Raw genomic sequence first — 22,237 nt, forward strand, 5'->3', positions numbered from 1 at the left:
GGAACCGTCTCGAGAACAAGTGCTTATCTTGTGCAACGCTTGTATGACCAGTCCATTTCAAAGAATAAGGGATGTTGACTCCCAACAAGGACAGTGCAGGGGGGGATCTCTTTCTTGCCCTCGATTTCTGACGAATGAAAAGACCAACGTCAGCTGATGCTGTGAAATACATCGTACACAACCCCCATTGAAGCTTCACAATGTGGAGGAGATTGAGCTTGCCGACGGGGGTCGACTCGAGATCCTAGCAGGAAGGGCTGACATCATCTTTCCTTCCCAAGCTGCAGGTACCCGGGGCCTTTTTCTCTCTCGTGATTGGGCAACAGAGAGCGTCCGAGATCTCATCCTGACCACCTCACATGCCTACTTTCTATTCGAGTCAACTTCAAAGTTTTCTACTCTCACATATATCCGACACAAGTGAGTGCCAACAAAACACACAGCTCCCCCTCCAACTCTGCCCATCCATCTCTCTCTCCCCCTTTCTCCCCCTCACACCTCACCCTCACACCCACGACCCAGCACTCAGGCAGCCAGCGCGCCGGCAGCCTTGATCCAGAGCGAGGTCATGATGCCGATGCCCGTGATCCACACGGCGCCCCGCAGGTGCCCGTTGCCGAGCTGGATGTAGGCGACGTTGTACAGCACCCGGCTGGCGAGGTACGCCGCGCAGTGCAGGTTGACGGTGCGCGTCGCCACGCCCGCCGTCACGGCCGCCACCACGGCCGCGGCGTAGTAGCCCAGCGTCTCGCACGCGTTGGCGTTGGCCGCCTTGGCCCGCTCGATCTTGTCCTTGACCTGGTTTTTTGTGGTTCAGCAACGCAGAAATGCAAAAATAGAAAAAGAAGAAGAAGAAGAAGAAGGAAAGAAGGGAGAGGGGGTAGAAACTCTTTTGTTCTCGGAAACGTACCTCCTGGCTGAGATGCGCGTCCTTGGCGCTCTTCTCGACCGTGCGGCGCGGGTAGTTGTGGTCGTGGTTCTTGCCGGCGAGGCTGCTGGCGATGCCGACCGGTATCCCGGCCAGGACCAGGGCGGCCGGGACCTGTGTAAAGTTGGTGGCTGCCATCAGCAAAGCTCATGCGAGTAATGAAGGGCCTGCTCTCGGCCGGAGCAGGGGGGGAGGGGGTTCATTCCCAAACCTACCGAGTAGTAGGCCAGAGCCGGGTTGTCGAGGTTCAAGAGAGAAGCCATTATGAGTCGAGACGGATGTTTGAATCAATATGATAATTCAATAAGCGCGAGTTATGAAGGGATGATCTGGAGTTCGAGTGACTCAGGCGGTTTTTATATATATATGTGGCATTTGCGACGGAGAGAGCCAAGCTCAATAGTCGGGGTAAATCAACAGTCCGCGCATCGCGTACATCGTAGTCCAGTCTAGCCAGTTTCACTCTCGTGATCTGATCTGATATTCGGAACTCCACCCAAACGCCCTGCCGCCAAGCGCATTGCATTTGGGCAAAGCCGCAGCGTATGGAATTGACTAGAAACAAACCTCGACACGTGCGGGAGGTCTGTAGCTAGATCAACTTGAACATGAGCGCCTCTCCGTGATAAAACACCTCGCCTCATAGCAGGTACTACCATTCGTCCAAATAGCGCTCTCACAGTGACTGCGGGCTCATCACAAAGCTCGGCACAAACAGGGGAACACGCGGTCAGAGATACAGATACCGCCATTAGCATCCGGGGTATCGTAGGCCTCACTCTCATTGAGCTAGCAAATGCTTCTCTACCCTCGACGGGGGGTGTTGACACCTTCTACCGCGATGCTACTGCATACATATAGCATCCTCAATACTCTCTCCAGCTTCTGCTGCCTGAAGACTGATCATCAAGACCCCCCCCCTCACTCTCACCGTCCTTCACTTCCCATGCTCCAGATCTCGAATCCTTAGTAATTCGTTTCGGTGAGAACCGTATTCATTTCGTGCCATAACAACAAAAGAGCCCAGGAGACCCAGGAGACGAATCGAAGCATGGAGCATGAAACGGGAATGCCACCGTCACAAGCGCCCTCCTCGGATGGAAAAACGAAAAAACGCCGCTTCTCCCCGAATCGGACGGGAACAAGGAGAAGATGTGTGCTGAAAAGCAACAGAGCCTCACGCTGTGAAAAGGTTTCGGAAGAAAAGGCGTGATGGCATCTCGAAAAATGTGTCGTGATCTTATCGTTGGCGAACCGTAAAGTCAGAAAAGTGGTATAATACAATGAAACACAGACAGCGTCCCCAAAGACCGACACAGGCTCTAGACAGTGCCCCGCAAGCGCTGCTTTCGCGCAAGCCAGTCGCCGAGCATGTTGTCTAATTGCGTCGTGATCTCTGCCAGCCGAGCATTCTGCTCCTTGAACAGCGAGCCGACGACCGGGTGGTCAGAACCAGCCGGCTCGACGTCGGACTTGTCGTACACAACGACCAGCAGATCCCTAATATCAGAGCCCGAATCAAAGAATGCACGGAGACTCGAATCGTTCCATGTCGACGTCGTTGTTGCCGAAGTCGAAGTCGCAATCGAGTCTTGGTTTCTGTGCGCACCAGACCCATCCTCGGTCTCGACAAGCTCGGGCGATGGCGAGGATATCGGCGAGGACCGCTCTTCTTGGCTCGAGGTGTCGCCCATGAGAGCCGGAGGGTTGGAGGTAGCAGGGGAGTCATGGACAGGGGATTCGGATAGGCGCTCGTTCTGTAGCTGTGCTGCAGGGTCCGCAGCCTTCTCCGTCCTGTCGCTCGCCGCAGACTGTGTACTGACGTAGCTGTCTGGGAACGAGCCAGGCAAAGTAGGCCTTTGCACAGTCTGCTGTTCCTGGACCTGCTGCCTCTGTTTCTCATCCGGCACTGGTGCCGCCCGCTGGGGTGCAGGAGTGATTTCCTCCACCTCTTCTTCGGAAACGTCAAAGTCATCCAGCTCGACTCGCGACTTGGCCTTTGTAACCTTTTGCGGCTTGCTCTCGCCGCTCTGTGATCTCCCAGGGATGATCTTGGAAAGACCGCTCTTCTCTTCCCGCTGGGAGGCTGACCGGGTGACCTCAGGCGAGCGATCCCGTGGCCGCTGGCCATTCTGTAAGTCTTGCGTATCAGACTCGACGATACGCATGGTGGCCGGAGGTACATTGGCGACGCTCTTGAGTTTCTCCTCGTTCAGGAACGAGGAAACATCCATTCCTGGTTGATCCCTGGTGATGGAACCACTGCCCTTCCTCGTGGGAGAAGGTTCCGTACGGGGCTGGGCCTTCTGCAGTTTGCTGGGCTGCCGTTGCGGCCCAGAGGACTGCTTCTCAGGCGATCCCTGACCATCGGTCTCTTCTGGTTCCTTCTCCGGGACTTCGATGTCCATGGAACCCTTGCCAAGCGAATCGTCGTCTTCGTCGACCGACAGCTTCTTCTTGTCCTTGCGAGAGAAAAAGCTGCGAATGGACCCGGATTTCTTGTCTTTCTCCTTCTTGTCCTTCTTCTTCTTATCGTCCTTCCCAAGCAGCAGCTCCTTATCAACCTTGTCAAGGCTGGGACGCTGCTTCAAGTCCTTGGACTCGGTTGATGCCCTGGGTGCACCATCGTCTCTAAGCAGGTTAGGAGTCAATGTGATTTTCTTAGTTTCGACTGTTTCGTCCTTGAAGAAAGAGTCGCGAACAGTGCCGTCCTTCGTCCGGGTGGGCCCTGGAGTCTCCGACTTGGACGCCTCGAAAATTTCTTCACTTGTCCGGTTCGCCGCAGCGATATCTGCATCGCGAGCCACTCCATCCTTGGCCTCTGGTGCATCCGCCTGTTTCTGTACCCGTGGCTTCAGAGGTTCGACCTTGGCAGTCTCATCCTCTGCCTCCACATCCTCTTGCGTGGTCGATTGATTCTGCTGCTGTTGCTGTTGTTGTTGTTGCTGCTGCTGCTGTTGAGACTTCTGAGCCTCAAAATCGCCCTCTACGTCGTCTTCCTCTTCGGTCGAGTAGTCGATATCCGAGTAGTCAACATACGTAGGTGCCGCAAAAGAGACATTCTTAGCTTTCCTCCGTCGCATGGCCGACCTGAGAGGATTCTTCGTCTTCTCTGCTTGGTCTCCCAACATAGTAGCAGATAACTGAAAAAAAGGTTAACATCAGAGCCAACGGGTAATCCTATGTGGGCAACATACGTCGATGTTCCTGTGCTTGTTCAGGCGCGCCAGCCGCTCCGTTGGCGTCTCGATATGTTCGGCCGGGAGATAGCCTTTTCCCATCGTCAGGTCAGACACGTAGTCGTTGACAAGCTACACACGAATGACATACCAATACTACTATCCTTGACCACGCGAACAAGCCACCAATAGCTGTTGCTGTCGTCCAGCAGCACCATGGTGTCGCCCTTGGTAGCATTGGCCTGACCCTCGACAGTCGCGACGAAGGTGTGAAGCGCGTAGACAAACTCGAAGTCGATGTCCTCTGTGTCGTGTAAGCACTCACCGCCCCATCCGGAATCAACAAATCTGGTATCAACACAAGAAAGAGAAAAGTCATCATCATCGCCGCTGGATCCGTCGTACGGGATCATCATCTCTCCATCTGCGAGCCCCCCAACGCCCTCGTCGGTTTCCATCGGTTCGTTCTTCTGCTGTGGCCGACTGGATTTGCGAATATGTCTGATGGCACTATCCAAGACCTCAATCATGACCTCGCTGGAAATGCTTGCGTAGTCGGTGTCGAGGGATAGTAAGTCGTCGTCCGAGTCGGTGTCCTCGTCGTCTGCTCTCCGAGTGATACTTCGTGGTGATGCTGGCCGTTCCGGTTGCAGTCCGTGTCTCTGCCCATACTCACCACAGGACGGACGATGATGATGATGACGGTTGTAAGGCTCGACAGGATCCTTGCCTGTCTGGGTAGCTGAAAAGAAGAGAGGTGGCTGTTCAATCAATTCGGGGTATGGTGATGACGACCTTGCGTCGCTGCATGTGACAGAGGCTGAGGAATCGGTAGGTGAAGGTGTTGGGCCGGGGCTGCAAGACTTGTGCTGTGTTACTGATGACATAGCAAAGAGGTACCCACCATCTTCAATCGAGGGCGAACTCGAGATCTTGTCCATCATGTCGTCGTCCATGTCGTCGGCGTCCTCGAGGTCCTCGTCCTCGACGTTGTGGCCGCCATTCTGGGCAATGGCCAGCGCATCCTGCTGCTGGCCCGCCATTCTCCGGCCGCCGGTCTGGCTTTGGTGGAAGGAATTGGCGACGCCGGCGGCGAGGTCCTCTGCGTACTGTTGAAGATCGCCAATGTCTCCGTTGTTCCAAGACAACCGCCTCTCCTCGGCCGTCTCAGCGGCAACTTCGCGCAGTGTCTCGGCCTGGTGCGGTGCGAGGGATCCGTTCGCGGCGGACTTGGAGGGAGCGGACGGGTTCAGACGAGCGTGGTCTTGAGCCGACGGCGCATCACGGTCTTGAAGATCGATCGAGTCTGGAGGTAGGAGGAGAGCAGATCCGGGTCAGTACCAGCGGCCCAATTTCCTCGCAAAACAAACGAGCGGAGACCAAGGGCACCAAAATTGGCAGCGCCGTCCAGGGGAAAAAGCCGTTGTCGCTTGTCAGAGGCATGGGTAGGAAGGGGGCAGGGCTCTGGAAACACGTACCAGCACGAATAATCTCGGGTCTCGTCATGGTGGGCCAGGCTCAGTCGGCATGAAAGCCCGGGACCAGAGCGTGTAGTGAGTGGTCCGGAATGGTTTCGTTGGACAAAAATCCTGGTGGGATCCCCTTTGGACAAGACTGCCGGGTGTCATCCGCGATATGAACTCGATTCCTTCAAGAGGTTCGCTCTCTTTCTCCCTCTCTCTTTCGAGACTGCTGCGGCGCAGAGAAGTTGGAGCACGTAGGGCCAGGGTTCTGGTCACAGAAAGGTTGGAAGTGGAACCAATGGCCGTGGGAGTTGGCTGGGGCGTCTCCTGGTCGGGTCTGTCGTTGCTCTACTTCTCGCCTATCTGGGGCTGGCCCCTTACCGCGCTACAAGCAACTCGGTGTCCGGGCTCTGGTAGCTCTAAAGTAGGGAGTCAACTAGGCGGTACCAGGATCGGCCCGTGGGTTTGTTTTGTACAAGTATGCAGGCGGGGAGCACGGCCAATTGCTCTTCTTTTCTTTTTCTGCAGATGATCGGCCTTGGTCAAAGCAGTGCCATCTCGTGCGCGAGGTGTATCAGAGTGAGCAAACGTTCAAGAAAAAGAGGAGGAGGGGGACTGGGATGTTGGTTGTGGGAGCCCAGTTTTTGGCTGTGATATGAATAGCAAGGTGAAATAAAGGAGAGGATGAAACGACTGACGATCGATGGGCCCCGCCGGCGCTAGTCCCAAGAGGTGAGCCACGCTCAGGCTCAGGGATGCGGTGCCTTTTAGTGCGTTACTTGTACACGGGCACGTACAAGTACGACCCCAGAAATGCTACTAGCACTGCTAACCCTGCTACGATCATCGCTGTTCTGCTCTCCCAAAACAACAATGATAATTTAAAATGAAGAACTGTTCTGGAATCTGGAATGCTGGAGCTGCCAGCTTCTGTCTGGAAACGGCAGATACTGGCGGCATTGGATCGATACGGCTCGGGAAGAGCTGCGTCCACGCAGTGGCATAAGGTAGGTACACCATCAACACACCCTACGCCATCCAGGTACCTACCTAACCTCCCTACCAGGCTACGGCACAGGGCACAGGCACAACAATACCTTGCTGGGCGGACCAGCCAGTAATTAAAGTACACGCCAGCAAAGGAAGCCCTCGACCCAATTGGAAGGGCCGTCACACAATTCCATTCTGCCAGCAGCATCACACGCATCTCCATCTCTCTCTCCTGGCTGCGTGGCTCCCTCCCATTATTTGCGACTTTATGCAATCTAGATCTGACAGCGTCTGCTGTGTCACGAGATCAGCAGCCGGTGGATTTGATATCCAACTTCTCTCTTTTCTCTCCATGCCCCCTCAAACAGAGTAGCAAGGAGCCTTCAAAATTTGCTAGTCACGTCTCAATGTCCAAGTACTTGTACCTAATGTAAGTTGGAGGTAGTAGTCTGGCGCTGGGGCCCGAGCCCTTGTCCGGCGACGGCGCGCCTCCACGGCGGGCATTCCCATCCCTTTCCCCGTCGTTTCGACCTCGACCACGCGCACACCAAACCTGCGCTATGCTTCCCCACTCACTCACTGTAAGATCGCAAGCCCTAACAACGAAACGACCAAGCCAAAAAGTACCGAGTTCGGAGGCTGGAAGGGGATATGGATTCTACCACCAAGATTGCCAACCCTTGCACGGGAAAAGTGCCCAAGGTTTTGGAATCGAAGGGGTTTATGGAAAACAGAATATCTCGTGGCCACAAAGCGATCTAGACTGCTTGTGGGTGGTCGAGAGGATGCTGGCTCTCTACACTCACTCCGTGATTCTGGATGTGTGATTCTGGATGACAACCCGTCTGTCCTGTCTTGGGAAAGACTCTTTCTGGATCCCCGGCAGATCACAAAAGGTGATGCCATGCCTCATTGGCCTGATATATCGGCGCGCCGCTCAGCTTTCCCTTCCAAGGTAGGGTAAGCAGGCGCATAACGTGTGAAATTACATGCACCTCGAACCGCATGAATGGACGACTCTTGCCATGGCACACTGGGATTGGGAACCCCCACCTCGATGGATCAAATTTGATCCAGAAAAGTGAAGCACTCGGTCGAGTTGAGTCTTCAACCAGCCTCGAGGTCGATATAGAACAGTAGAGATATATAGGACACGCCCAAGCAGGAGTTCAGAACAGTTGGCGGGAGTCGATCATGAGATACCTCAGTACATATCCTTGCCTAGAACACACAAGGGCTATCAGACTGCTAAGACTGATGGGTTTATGAATAGGCGCCTAAGTGCTTCTGTTGGCATCCCGTCAACTATTCTGTCCATCACTTGAGAACGTGCATCATACTTACATATTTAAGTGTCTTGCGATCACCCATGGCCCTTGACGATCCGTAGATCGCAAGGCATATCAACCATTTGCCAAGATCGAGTCTCACCATCATCCATTGTCATGTGTGAGCGTATATATAAGTCATTTTAACATTTACAAAATACAGGTCCTTTAGTGACCGTAGACACGATTCGCGAATAACTTCGCCCCAAAAGCAAATAATCCGGCGAAGGGGTTGAGAAAACTTTGGCCCTTCCTCCAAGGATTCCAAAAAAATGCTATCCGATTGCGCCTGTGTCATGCCGTCGTACACTCCTCGAGTGTTTGCCCCGTGAATCCCCCCTAATGCCGAAAACTTTTAATCGCAGTGATATCTCCCCAACCAAGACAGATAGGTAGCAAGGGACTGCCCATTCAGAGTCATGACGCCAGATACTGCCCCAAGACCATGAGGCTCCAAAGACACCGAAAAGATGCACACAAGATCTCCCACCCAGTATGCTATACAGATGCTGATGACAACCCAAAAATCAAGACCAAATGCCACAAGGCAGAGGAGAACAGCTCAAGATGAAATCACGATCCCGGCGCCCCAGTGACAGACGGCCCGGGTGGTCTGGCATCGCGATTTCCTTCCCTTGCCTGTGCGGCCGTGAGCAAGACCGGCGAGCCCGTCTGCATCGATGGATTCATGGGACTAGGCCGCGCCATTGATCCAACAGAGGCACTGCTATCCCGCCGCACATTGGTAGGTGACGACGGTTCAGCTGCCGGATGCCCCGCAGCTGAGACATCTGCCTGGTGAGTTGTAGCGCGTGACATCTGCTGCTGGCTCTCCTCTTCCTCCAGCAGTTGGGCTAGCGCCGCACCCCGTCTTGCCGGGGCCGGAATCACCATAACGGGAAGGCTGTCTGTGTTGATTGTTGGGTTGATCTTCTCTCGGATCTTGTCGGCTTGGGACATGGCGAAATCCTCCAAACGAGAGCGCAAGTCCCGCTTCTTGGACTCTTCTGGCTGGGCCTGGGGACGAGCCGTATTTGACTCGTCACTCGTGCGTCGGAAGGGCATGGCTTGTGCCAGAGCACGCCATCGGCGGGCTGAAGTTTCCGAGGTAACATTAGGATCTGGCGATGCAGCGCTGGGCACTGTCTCGGTATAGCGACTCGTGGTGACGCTGTCTCTCCTCATCATATTGCGATACTCGCCTGGAGCTGGCGACGGTGTGCCGTGGTCGGTCTGTGAGGTCGATTCCGTCAAGGGGTGGTACCGGATTGCGTAGATGGTGCTATCGGCACTGGCTGTATCTGTTCTACTGACAGGGGTCACGGCTGGCTGAGGCCGAGCAGGCCACAAAGGCGGCTGCAAAGACCTCGTTGCCGACCGATCTGTAGTGTTCGGCTGGGCCGGTCTAGTGCTGGCAGCCGGGTTTTCGCTGTTTCTTGGTCGAGGCCTGTAGCGATGTGCGAGCGACGACATGGAAGGCCATAACGCTCTCCTGCCCGTGGACGTCGAGTTCTGGTTCTGCATGGGGCTACCTCCGCTCTCACCCCCATCATCATCGCCACCGTCGTTGTCGGTGCAACCGTTTCGTTTCTTTGGCCAGGAGAATTCTGACGTCATCTCCAGCATCTCGTCTCCATCAAAGACCTCCCTTCCTAGGATACCGTCCTTCTTCTCCTCTCGTTCCAGAGCTTCGATACGCTCGACCCATTCCCACACTATGACGCTGGCAGCAGCGGCCCCGACCCATCTCGCGTAGTCTCCCCATCCGATGAAATCCGGCTGACAAATGTCCAAGATGAAGAAGACCACGGGGACAAGGAGCGCAAGCAGCGACAGAACTGCGACTAGGCACATGTTCCGCATCTGCGGGTGATAGAAAGCGTACTTCTTCTTCATCAACGCGTAGTATATGACCCAGGCAGCATAGAGCACTCCGAGGGATAGCTGGAATAGGTAGCTCAATGCGGGTACGGCATCTGAGAAGCTCCTGGGACGGACGGCGCCGCCCGAGGTGTAGAGGAAACTGTTTAGTGAGTCAAATATAAGATCGAAGGTGATCAGACCGAAAGCGGTCCACTTGATGATCACCTTCTCCCGCTGACGGGGGAACAGACGTATCAGCGTCTGTGCTTGCGCCAGCCACAGGAAGGTGTCCGAGATGAGCCTGATAACCTTCAGCTCTGTGCTGCCCATGACCTCCTCCTGCAGACGCTGGGCGTTCTGGTAACCGAAAGAATATTGCTCCTCGGCAACTTTGAAGGTGTTGGCGCTGGCGATGGTCAAAGATATGGCGACAGTGAGGGCGGCGGCCTTTTGAAGCCAGGGACGCCCTCCGATGCTATGCCCTCCAGCGCCTCCGTGAGTGAACCCTCGCCGGCCCAAGACCACGACACCGCCATGGAAAAAGGAGCGGGGCGTGATGAAGAGCATGATAACCAAAGTGTAGGCAATAATCGTCGTGGCGGCGAGCGCGTAGCACTGTGGAAAGGTCGAGGCATAGAAGGGGTCTCGGAAATCGGAGAACTGAGGGCCAGAGTCGCCTTCGTCGATGCTGACACCAGCGTCACCTAGGCGGTCGCCATGAAAGTCGGCGGGCGTTCCAGTGCCGGGTCCAGTGCCGGCGATGATGGCCGGGCCAGCGGTGGGTGTACACGCGGGCTTGAAGGCGGCAGCGGTGGCGAGGGTGATGATGTCGCCGTTGGGCAAGATTAGGGTGCCGCCGGCAGGAAGGTTGAGGGCCTGGCAGGACTGCTTGAGGCCAACAGCACTCGTCGCGGCAGGCGCCTCGGTCGGCGTTGCCCACAACTGCCGCGCCTCCAGGGCGTCCATGGCTGGAGCGATGAGAGTCGCAGGCGAGTCGGCAAGCCTGGGTTGAAAGCTGAGTGGTGAATCCACGCGGATCTTGCCTACGTTTCAATCGCCATTGAAAAAGAGACGAGTATCGCGTCAGTCGCAAGGGATGGTTGGGTAGTGTCGTGAGGTCGCGCTGGCACCTGCGCCGGGGCAAAGGGGGCTGGCTGCAATGCACCCGTGGATCGCGGGATTAATTCGACGACGGCAAGGTCGGTTCCCGCACACAGTCGACCCGTCAAGGGCTGCGATGCGTGCAGCAGAATTGACGTCGGCGATGACCTGGCAGTCCAGAGGCCGGCAGGGAATGTCGACGGCGAGTCTACCAAGAGATCTGAGGATTTTGGTGGAGGGGGATGGGGATGTCTGGGCGCCGAGAATTCTTGGTGATGGAAGAGGTACAAGTCTCTGGGCTCCCGCTTGGTCCAAGGGGAATTCTCGCGGCAATGAGAAAGCTGGGCGGATGGAGCAGATAGAACCGTCGGCAGTGGAGTCCAATCGCAGTCGTCAATGCGGACGTCGTAATGTCAATCTTAATCCTGGGTTTCCTGTCTCGAAAGTGTTTTGAGCAGGACGGACGCCAAAGATGATTGAACCCAGTGGGTAGCGTTCGCACATATTGGGGGGGGGGGAGGCGTGGTACTGGAAATGGGAGTCGGGTGGGAAGACGGGACACGCACTGTCAGCAGTCTTGATTCTCTTCCTTGTAACGCTAGACCCACCCACCTACCGATGGCGAAGCCCCGCATCTCTCGTAGGCGATGCCTCGCTGTTCGCACTACTTGTACTTGGACAGTACTCCGTCGACTCGGAGTGGTGCCACAGTGTCTCCTCTCCCCACAGGCACTGGCTCTCTCTTTTCAAGAACCTGCTTGAATGCAAATCGCCTGCATGAGGGCCTGTTTGCTGTCCGTCCTTCAGGCTCGCGAGCATACAGTATCGCACAGCTATGCTCTCGGTAATTACCCTCCCTGTGTGAGTAGAGACAATAAGGTTAAGGTAGGAAATTACCGAGTAGTGGCGGCCTCTTCCTCTTTGGCCACTGTCGATTGAATTAACCGCATTGATTTCTCCTTGATTGGCCTAGGTAGAGAGCACTCCTCCTCCGGACCACACTTCTGGGGCCAGACCTCTCTCAACAAGTGCGACGTTTTCACACCCCGAAACAATCCTCAGTGTGGTGTGACCCGCCTACCTACCTACATCTGAGCACTCGATTCTATCTTCCGTATGGGCACAGTCCATGTGTTCCCCCAGCTGGCCAAGTTACCCCGTTCCCCCGACATGCGATCAATGATTTGAGCAGAAAACATCAACTGGCGATCCTGCCTAGAAAGCACCTTCTCTGCTTTACAGTCCTCAATAGATCGTTATGCGACCCGATACTTGCCGGTTCTCTTTGGACAGCCTCCAGCATCATCTTCGCACTGTGTCATTCTTGCCTGCTGGTTTATCCGACAGGTGAATTATCCACTGGCACAGCTGCTGACAGATGGCGAGGGTTGCGCAGCTCCGAGAGCACGTTTGCTTGATCTTCGTTTTCTTCACGGTCAATCGATTAAAATATCGGCATCGTCGCGGTCTGATTTGGCTACGTGCTCTGCCTCATCCAACGCTTGAATCAAACATGGTGTGATGGACTAGGGACAGCAGCTGAAAAACTAAGTAGGGTATGGTGTTTCCTTAGCGCAGGAAGAGCGCCTCGCGAGGGCACTACCTAACTTGTACAAGTGCTTGTCTCCGGTCATGGGACCTGGGCAAAACATTAACCGGACTATTACCATTGGTGCCTCTGCGGTGTGAAAGGATGCTACCGCCGCGGCTTCTTGAACACTGAACAGCAATCCAATGTGAAAATATAGCCAAAGGACTCGTGGAAGTGTTTGCTGGTAAGTCGTCAAGGAACCGATGGTGTCTCTCTCTGCCTGCCCAGAGCTGCGCTATTCCTTCCCAGCAGACTGGTTCATCAACGTTGAGACACGTTTGAATGGATCCATTCTTGCCAAGTCGACCATCCGTCCGCGGATCACCAATGCTTGGCGCTTGGCGAAGCTTGTCACTCGTGGCAGACACAGGCAGACACAATGCCAGCGTCCTTGGCATCCGCCTTGCTCGTCCTTCCTCACGATGCGAAAAGCTTATTCCTGGTTGACACATCTGGAAGGAGAAGGGCGCAAGAGGACCTAGGTCCGAATCCTGGTCTGGCAACTCTACATGTTTCATGGCCGCCTCTGTTTTTGTAAAGCCCACTCTTCTCTGTGGGCATTTCAAGCTGGAAAGAGATGTTATGTATCTCAACACACCGATCGTTCCACGGTTCATGAGACTCTCGGCCATCTTTCATCTCTCACCTAGCAACTTGATCTCTCAGTATTGCGTCCATGACAAAAGTAATTGATATAGACTCGTCATCACCCACCTTCTGTTATTCCCAATCCTGTTCGAGGATCAATCTTTCCGATATCCATATGCAACTGCACCCGTGGAGATTGATTATTTCTTATTGGGGCTTTGCCATCCACTACCAATGTGCAATATTGAACAAAGCACGCCGCAAGAAGGCTGGTGTTCAGAACAGGGGAAAAATCTAGCCTGGTCTCCAAGTGTTCACTTGAGCTGTTGTATGACATGCATGTAATAGTGCAGCCATTGTCAAGATAGTCGATCGAATTGCACACAGATTTGGTACGTGAGAGCCCAGGTTTCGTGGCTACATCATTATGCTTAGAGGTATCATATTCACATATCTTTACGAGAGTTTTGGCAGGAAGGCTTCCTTCCATGGCAAAACCCCCGTTTTGCTATGGCGATGTCCACCGCTTCATGCCTCATTATCCCGAATCTCGGGTTGTGGACGATAAGCGGAAGTACTATTCGCATCTGAAGGGTAGCTTTTCGGCAATGCATGGGAAGGTGATACTATCGAATATAGGGCTGCCACGACGATATTCCCCGATCTTAGACCATTTGAGAAGTGCCGGGTTGCATGGACGTGCTTTCTCCCGTACCTGAACGAGAGCAACAACATGGCTTGAGAAAAACGAGAGGCTTCGTTGGCTTGAAGGAGAGAAAAGGATTACAAAGCCAGGGTGTCCAGAGAGGGTCAGAATAGTTGGCAGAAGTCCATCAGAAGATACCTCAATGCTAACAATACATGTCCTTGCTCTGGAGCTCGCAAGGGCTATGCCACTACCTGAACCGGATGGGTTTGATGTATCTCTATCAACAGCCTGTCAACTGATATGATCATCACTTGGGTATGAAAGAGGGAGGTAGCAGAGAGAGAAGGTAGGATATTGGATGAGATAGCTGGCGGCAAGAGTAGGAGAGATGATCAAGGAGTAAGAAGAGCAAAATATACAAAGCCAGGCGACCCTTTTGTCGACCGCTAGGTAAAGGTTGTTGCTGCGCCTACTACCTGCCACCTCTTCCTCCCCTGGAAGCTAAATGTTAAACGTTAGCCCGAGTAAGCCCTTATCCCCTCTGTATTCCATCACTATGTCTAATAGGATTATTGGCACACCTCCCGAACAAGTGAGTTGAGCTCTACGGCGCTACTTCGCTAGTTTGGGAGGTGATAATTAACAATTTCTTGAGCGGAGCGCTGCCCTTGATCGCCCTTTGTTCTACATATTTATACTCCTTGAAAAGCCAATAGCAGCGTTAACAGAATGCTCGGGAAGCGTTCAGGCCCCGGCGGCGGCCATGGCGACGACATCATCGTCAAGTTTTTGGATGGCCGAGAGGCCACTGTCGAGGCACGACCCTCTCCTGGTGGGGGGGGGGAGGGTACGATCGTTCTGCCCAGGGCACCATGGGCCCGCCTCCCTCCCAACACCCTCGTCCGGCCTGGCCGCTGGCTCCTGCAAGCAGGCATGTCCGTCCTCTTCGAGGAGGGCACGCTCGTGACCGAGGATGGCGTTTCGTTGTCGGAACAGAACGTCCCGCACGTCGACATTCCCCGTCGGCACCATCGTCGAGGCGGTCCGACCCTCGCCGAATCTGAGTAGCACCAGAACCGCGGTTTCCTTCGGGAAGTCGTGGCGGGTTCCGCGCGGCAGAATTACCTTCCCCGAGAACTTCACTGTCCCCGAGGGGGGCTTCCTCATCGGGCCCGCGGGCACCACCCTCTCCGACGGTAGCATCCTCCCTAGTGGTAGCGATTTCCCGGGCGGTGTCGTCCTCCCCAACGGCATCCTCCTCGCCGATGGCACCGAGCTGCCCAAGAATATCCATTTGGCCGAGGGTCAAAGCCTCCCCGGCGGCAACAAAGTCCCGGAGAGGACCGAAGAGGAGAAGAAGGAGGATGAGGTGGTGGCGGCTGAGGCGGCGGTGAAGGTGAAGAAGGTGGATGAGGAAGGTTGCAACTGTTTTCACCTTCGATGGCTTTGCATGGAACGAGTGGCTCACAGCCATGAGTAGCGTCAAGGCATAAAAGAAAATAGCTCACACAATTGACGAAAGTGACATCTCAAGTGGTCCAAAGGGTAATGATATTATGTCATGACTATTCATCAAACCCATCAGGTTTAGGTAATGGGATAGCCCTTGCGAGCTCCAGAGCAAGGATATGCATTGTTAGCATTGAGGTATCTCCTGGCGAACTTCTGCCAGCCATTTTGACGCTCGCCTGACAGGATTGGTGTCTACTCATGTACCGAGTACTGAATGGACAGTTATTTTACTACCTCCTGTCACGCATCTGCTTGGCCATGATGTAGGATTTGATCTAACCACCTCTGTGTTGTTCTGAGATTGAGACACAGGGCTGGATATAACCGCCCTCGATGACAAGGAGCTCACCTGAAGCAGTTGGCTAAGCATGATGGTATCCCATCGGCCCTCGAGCGGTTGCTCTTCAGGCCTGTCAGCGTCTGGAGCGGTTGGCCGAAGACGCAGAATGGGACCTGATGTTCCGCTTCGGTTGGGCACCTATTTATTAGAGAATATGCGTCTCCTGAGTGATGAGTTGGTATGAGGCGCCATGCTTTTTTTCGTTTCTCTTGTAATTTCATGTGGTAGCGGTCATGGGAGAAGAATTTGGGCATCGAACACCATGAAAACATCTCAGTATTCAAAACACTTTTCACCGTGAAAGAGCCAACACAGTACAAAGAGAAATGATTTTATACTTCCGTGACAATTCCTATGGATGGCAAGGACTACACTCCTTCCCATGACTCCTTATGTAATGATGTGAAAGCCATTCATCCAATGAATCACTGGTCGTGGCATGAATCACCGGTCAAGGGCCGTTCACAATAGAATTTGTTTTCAACGAGCCTACTGATGCAAACATGTATCTCAACCTCGGTGATCACTTTGATTTGCGCACTGGCACACTCAGGATCAGCAAGCACAACACAGGACGCGCTCCTTCGAACAGCAGCCCACGATGAAGATCGGTTCACCTAGCCAGATAGACTGGCATGTCTTGCTTGCTTTTTTGCTATCTCTCGCATATACATTCGGAGGATGCGAGCCCATCACCGCATGGTGGACGACCAGCGGGCCCTCGGTGGCTTTCCAACACTCGCTCACCAAGGACATCATACACAGTCTTTGCAACAACGTGGCACATATGTTTCCGCCAGGAGCTGCAAATTTCGCCGAGATGGCTTTGGAAACGAGCTCCTTGCCCTGTCACGGAACAGCACTTGCTGCCACAGGCTGGTTGGACGAGCAGCGAGACGGGCTCTTTGTGAGTTATGACGCGGGAAAACGTCGTAGAGCCGAGCTAACGCTGAGGAAGATGGCACTCTTCTACCTCGGCCTGAACGACGACCTCGTCCATGACACCTTTGAATGCGATCTCTCGACGGGAAGATATGTCTTGCGGGAGAGCGAGAAGGTCCTGGACGGGAGGACCGGGGGGATGCACGCTGACACGAGACTGTCGGTCGTGAGTCGGGATAAAGGGGAATCTTACCAGCTTTTCTACCACGACGAAACCGGTGCCGTGGTGCGGATCACCTACACACGAACACAGGGGTGGCATTCCAAAGACACTGTCGTTGACTCTTCGGTCGCCGGCGCTCTGTCCGCCTACTGGCACGACACCGGCAACATCAGCGTAGCAACGCTTCGTGACTCTACCTCTTTTCGAATCTCCGAGATCACGGCAGGCTCGACGACGTGGCAGCATTGTAAGCTCGGTGAGCATGTTTCTGGCAGTAATGCGTGGCTAACCTTCTTGCTCCTTTCTTTCCCTTCTTGGACAGATTCAGTACCTATTTCGGCACCACAAGACTACGGTAGTGCCAGCTTGACGAACTGGACAAGCGAGTCGAGCGGGCTGTGCCTGGCCGCCCGCGAGGGAGGATCATGGTCGCTCTTCTATACGAGCGGGGCTAGACTCCACGGCATCACTGCCGATGTCGTTGCAGGCAATAGTGCCCTGGACCCGAGCGAAGACGAATCTGTGTGGCCTCTGGCTAAGATGCCGAATGCACCGCTCGCTATTGCCACCCACTCGGATCTCAAGACACTGTGGATCTACTACTTCACGGACAAGGGGCTCGTCCAAGTCTACCGCAACGCTTCCCAGCAGTGGCAGCCGGCGTCCGTCATCCTCTCTGCTACGCCGGCGCAGCCAGTGCAGGGAAGGCCACCGGCAGGCGTCGGGACGGGCCTCCCGGGCACAAGCGGGCCGTCGACACCAAGCCCGTCATCCTCGCGGCCAGGGGCGACATCCAGCGCGGCCGAGCCCAGCCGGAGCAGCACAGCCGAGCAAGACGAGTGCGGCCCGGGCTGCTCACACGACGCCCGGACGACGGGCATCGCCGTGGGCATCGCCATGGGCGTCGCGGCGCTCGCCATGATGGCCATCGCGTGGTGGCTCCTGCGGCGATGGCGGCGGAAGCAGGCCGGCATCGACAGGGCGGCGCGCGAGGAGCGCGAGTACGTGCCCTACCACCTGCGGCCGGAGTGGGCGCACATCCAGCCGTACTCGCAGTTCGGCAACCTCACCTGGACTCCGGAGCAGCCGGGTGGTGAATGGAAGGCCGAGCACAAGGAGCACGCCTCTACCTCCGATGGTGCTATGTGAGCAGCACCGTCGACGGAACAAACTATTGAGATATCCTCGGGGCATCGTGTGCTACCTGGTGGCTAGAAGGAGGGGGGTTTGCTTCTACATCTGTGCTTTTTTTCTTTTTTTGAGACGCGGCTCCTCCGGGGCCTTGGAAGTTGGCTTGAGGGCGCACCGGTCATGTGGGCAAAGGAGTTTTTGAGCTCAGCGATCGCTTCGGATGCCATGGGATAGAAGTAGGCCTGAGCAATCAATCGTACAAATGCCAAATTGATCACGTAATATTGCCACGAGACAAAAAAATTCGGACATGCCCGGTCTTGCTGTGCATTTACAGAGAGAAACACATCCTCGGGACGCTTTTCAAAAGTTCTCGGCTTCGGCGGCAGCGGGAAGAGGCTCCAGCCGACTCCACTTGTCCACCCAAAGAGATCAATGTCTTGTCTGCATAAACACTCGAAGCACCTGGTAGTTACATAAGATAGACTTTTTTAAAGTTGGGCCTGTGATTTTGTAGCATCCGGAGTAGATAATTAGATATGGGTAACGACTAGGATCTGAAGGCATCTTATGTCATCTTGACGGCTAGGTATCGCCTACCGCGCTTTGCTCTTCATTATTCCTCTCAGGTACTATAGGGTTCAAGCAGAACTATTGATGAGCAGTCAAACGCAAGCCTTCTCTCTCCTTTACAAGGGTAGTTAGAGGCAGTTTACTTGCTCAATCACTCAGTCTTTTGCATACCGACCTGTAAGGTACCTAGGTAAGATAGTGAATAAGAGGACTCGAGGTGCACGGAAAAAACGACGATTTCCAACTCCGTGCCGAACCCAGAGTATCCATAAAAAATGTACCGAATGACATGGGGACCCGGTCTTTTTGGCGATTCAGGCGCTGGAAGGTCCCATAGTCAAGTGCCAAAAACAGGGGGAAATGGGGCGGGGGGATCCCTAAAACCGTCACTTTTTTTTCGAGATCGCGGCTCCATGGTGGGAAATGAAATTGCACGACAAGCGGTTTCCTCTTCCCCCGTTAAAAATCGACACCCTCAGCTGCTTGTTGTCACTCCTTTTTCAATCATCTGCCACCCAATCCCAAAAGATCGATTCGAGCACGCGACGGGCTTTCTTCCAGGAGGACTGCACTTCTCTACCCTGGCGCGAAACCCTCCAGAGAAACCGACGACCAGCAACCCCCGTCGCGTTGTCGGCTAGGCGCTCCGTTGCTGTAGCTGCTGCTGCTCTTGTGTCGCTTACTCGGTCAATGCCCCCCACGTCATAAAGAGCACAAAAGAGAGGCTTCCGGACCGGATCAGAACGACGACCGAGAGCCAGCCAGAGCGACAAAACCAGCAGAGAGTGCACGGCAATCAACGCAGAAGCAGCCCGTGTTCACTCTTCAACCATGTCTGCCTCGGAACCTTTCCCCCTCCTCAACACAGCGAGCGAGCAACTGCACCACGAGTCCAACGTGGCTGCGGCGCGCCGGCGGAGGAAGTCGAGCGCCCTGGGCAGCGAACTCCGTGTGGGTGATACTGGAGCCCCGAGTTTAGCTACGAGTCTGGCGCATCTGGGTGGCACGCCGGATAGCCCTCAGTTCAAGGTTAGTACTACCAAGCGCATCCTCATGACAGGGCGGCAGCCGCCGGGGACACACAAAGTCTCGAGCTCCCCTCAGCAAGCAAGCAACACGGCCGCTGACAATCGATCCCGATCACCAGCCCGATGGCAAGGAGAAGCGACTCTCCAAGCGGCGCAAGGCCCGCTCGCTCGCGCGCCGAGTCAAGAACTTCGCCCTCAAGCACACCTGCGTCCTGCCCCTCGCCATCCTCCTCGCCTTCCTCTCCGTCTATGCAGTCAACCCGACCGAGTCCAACCCGGTCCACCGCTTCATCTTCCTCTCCTACCGCCTGCCCACTGCCCCCGGTCAGCCGGCGCAGTACGGCAAGGGCCCCTGGGACGTCGCCTTGGTCTCCTTCTATACCGTCGTCTTGTCCTTCACCCGCGAGTTCGTCATGCAGGAGCTCCTGCGGCCCCTCGCCCGCTACTCCGGCCTGACCTCGCGCGGCAAGCAGACTCGGTTCATGGAGCAGATGTACACGGCGCTCTACTTTGCCGTCCTCGGCCCCGCCGGTATGTATGTCATGAGCAAGACGCCCGTCTGGTACTTCAACACCACAGCCATGTACGAGGGGTTCCCGCACAAGACGCACATCGCCGAGTTCAAGTTCTACTACCTTTTCCAGGCCGCCTACTGGGCCCAGCAGGCCATCGTGCTCCTGCTCGGCATGGAGAAGCCGCGCAAGGACTTCAAGGAGCTCGTCGGCCACCACATCGTCAGCCTGGCCCTGATCGGCCTGAGCTACCGATTCCACTTCACCTATATTGGCTTGGCCGTGTACATCACCCACGATATCAGTGACTTCTTCCTTGCTGTAAGCTGCTAGCGTCACCCGTTGAGCTCTGCCAGAACGACCCAGAACTAATCTCTTTGAAATAGACCTCCAAGTCGCTCAACTACGTCGACGGGCCTTTCATGGGCCCCTACTTCGCCATCTTCGTCGCCGCCTGGGTCTACCTGCGGCACTACCTCAACCTGCGCATCATCTGGTCCCTCTTCACCGAGTTCCGCACCGTCGGCCCCTTTGAGCTGGACTGGGCCACCGAGCAGTACAAGTGCACGCTCTCGCAGGTCATCACCACTGTCCTGCTGTGCTCCCTCCAGGGCCTCAACCTCTTCTGGTTCTACTGCATCATGCGCATCGCCTTGCGCTTCGTCTTCAAGGGCCAGGCCAAGGACGACCGCAGCGACGGCGAGGACGACACCGAGGAGGAGGAGGAGGAATCCTCCTCCGGCGGGCCCACCATTGTCGTGGACGACGAGAAGATGAGGGCGGCGGCGGCGTCGTCAACGGCCGTCTCCAACGGCAGCGCTGTTCCCAGGGCCAACGGCAAGGCTAAGAGATAAGAAGCCCTCTGCTAACCCATGCCCGCCCCTATCCTCGCAGTGTGTGTGGTCGAGGGCAAGGACGACGCAGGGGGGCATGCCCCCTTTCCCCCGTCGCATTTTGTTCTCAAAAACACGCCCGAATGTAATATCTAATGCTTTATCTTCTCCCCGAGTCACTCGCTCCCAACATCCCTGGTATGTAAAACCCACGCGCGCACACACAATCTACTGGCTAGCTCTTGCTGCTGTGAAGACGACAGACGGGCGGTCGCCACCAGCTAAGGTGCAGCGCACGGATTCGCGCGTGGGCCATAATATTTTGTCTTATCTCTTTGTAATTTACATGACGCATTGGGTCTGGGGGGGGGGGGGGGAAGGGGGGGTTTGAAAGGAAACGACAGAAAGAAAGAAGAAGAAGAAGAAGAAGAAGGGTGCTTCTTCTTCTTCCCCCTTTGCTCATCTCGGGAGAGAAAGGGACAGACAGTCGTGTGGCCTGCGCCCACTGGTGTATTCGGCGTTTTATTGCTCCCCTGGAGAGGCGTCACCTCATTGATTCTATGTATGCATGAGGGGGAGTTGAGGTGGTGGACCACAGGGCTTTTGTTGTCGTTGTTGTTGTAGTAGTAGAAGAGAGCATAGTGATGATCCCGGAGATACACCCACATTCGCTTGGTACGATAGCACCGAATGAGACGTACGTTTTTTGGTCCGCTCGTGATGCTGCTGCCAGCTTTGATTGATTGAACAATTCTTTGATTTTGTATCTCATCGCCTGTCTAGCACAACACCGCCGCCGGCCAGAATGCTGGCTCCCTTTTCTAAGTGAAGAACACACCCAGGGCCCAAAACCCCCCCCCAACCAGAGTTGTTCCACCTTTTTGAAGCTCCCCATCCTTCCCTCCCTCCCCCAAAAGGGAACCGGAAATCAAAAGAAGTGAGTGTGCCTCCGAGGCAACACGGATCAATCAGAGCAAGAAACGAGAAAGAAGAGAGCAGAGAGAAAAATAGAGAGTCCGTGCTAATAGAACCTAGCCCACAAGGATAAAAAATAATAATAATAATTAAGGGCAGTTGTCAACAGCACGCAACCGGTCGAAGCAAAAGCAAACCAAGTCCTCCCAGAGAGCAGTTTCCCCTTCCCGTGCCAACATTCGAGTTATCGGATTCTGTCGTTAAAAAGAATTAGAACCGGGTTTGATGTGTGTGTGTGTGTGTGTGTACCCCGGTTTTGGGTTTGGAAACGTATAAATCATCGAGACAGTGTAATGTCTTTTCTTTGTGTCGTAGAGCAACCAAGAAAAAAAAAGCAGCTTGTGAGTCGAGTTGCCGAGAAAGGAAAGGAGAAAACAGAAATATGTTGCCGCTGCAAATATGATGCAAACAAGTGAGCCAATAGCCAGTCCGACACCTAAACACCAATCCTTTTGGCCATTCCGATCCTCGATCTTGAATGAGTCCACCTCTTAACGCCGGTTATGCAGTGATGCTTCCTGCTCTCTCTGAGTATTTTGAATATTTCG

The 22,237-nt window shown here is 54.8% G+C and overlaps 6 protein-coding genes across 6 annotated transcripts; 3 read left to right on the top strand and 3 right to left on the bottom strand.

Annotated features, from left to right (window-relative positions):
- Positions 1-525: 525 nt before the first annotated feature.
- On the bottom strand, positions 526-1,191 carry E0L32_008207 (uncharacterized protein; the record flags this gene model as incomplete). Its single annotated transcript, XM_031143036.1, has 3 exons — positions 526-798; positions 911-1,042; positions 1,144-1,191. 3 exons carry the CDS (start codon positions 1,189-1,191, stop codon positions 526-528), a joined length of 453 nt encoding a protein of 150 aa, XP_030992529.1.
- A 1,059-nt stretch (positions 1,192-2,250) lies between these two features.
- Positions 2,251-5,613, bottom strand: E0L32_008208 (uncharacterized protein; the record flags this gene model as incomplete). Its single annotated transcript, XM_031143037.1, has 4 exons — positions 2,251-4,071; positions 4,126-4,199; positions 4,259-5,413; positions 5,586-5,613. The coding sequence occupies 4 exons, from the start codon at positions 5,611-5,613 to the stop codon at positions 2,251-2,253; spliced, it is 3,078 nt and encodes a 1,025-aa protein (XP_030992530.1).
- Positions 5,614-8,461: 2,848 nt separating this feature from the next.
- E0L32_008209 (uncharacterized protein) lies at positions 8,462-10,717 on the bottom strand (the record flags this gene model as incomplete). The annotated part of the gene is made up of 1 exon (XM_031143038.1): positions 8,462-10,717. The coding sequence occupies one exon, from the start codon at positions 10,715-10,717 to the stop codon at positions 8,462-8,464; it is 2,256 nt and encodes a 751-aa protein (XP_030992531.1).
- A 3,692-nt stretch (positions 10,718-14,409) lies between these two features.
- E0L32_008210 (uncharacterized protein) lies at positions 14,410-15,160 on the top strand (the record flags this gene model as incomplete). The annotated part of the gene is made up of 2 exons (XM_031143039.1): positions 14,410-14,744; positions 14,800-15,160. The coding sequence occupies 2 exons, from the start codon at positions 14,410-14,412 to the stop codon at positions 15,158-15,160; spliced, it is 696 nt and encodes a 231-aa protein (XP_030992532.1).
- Positions 15,161-16,133: 973 nt separating this feature from the next.
- Positions 16,134-17,786, top strand: E0L32_008211 (uncharacterized protein; the record flags this gene model as incomplete). Its single annotated transcript, XM_031143040.1, has 1 exon — positions 16,134-17,786. The coding sequence occupies one exon, from the start codon at positions 16,134-16,136 to the stop codon at positions 17,784-17,786; it is 1,653 nt and encodes a 550-aa protein (XP_030992533.1).
- A 1,386-nt stretch (positions 17,787-19,172) lies between these two features.
- On the top strand, positions 19,173-20,735 carry E0L32_008212 (uncharacterized protein; the record flags this gene model as incomplete). The annotated part of the gene is made up of 3 exons (XM_031143041.1): positions 19,173-19,370; positions 19,429-20,202; positions 20,268-20,735. The coding sequence occupies 3 exons, from the start codon at positions 19,173-19,175 to the stop codon at positions 20,733-20,735; spliced, it is 1,440 nt and encodes a 479-aa protein (XP_030992534.1).
- Between the last annotated feature and the right edge of the window lie 1,502 nt (positions 20,736-22,237).

The sequence above is a fragment of the Thyridium curvatum genome (genome assembly GCF_004353045.1).
Source record: "Thyridium curvatum strain D216 chromosome Unknown NODE_53_length_294859_cov_82.703090, whole genome shotgun sequence".
Classification (NCBI taxonomy): domain Eukaryota; kingdom Fungi; phylum Ascomycota; class Sordariomycetes; order Thyridiales; family Thyridiaceae; genus Thyridium; species Thyridium curvatum.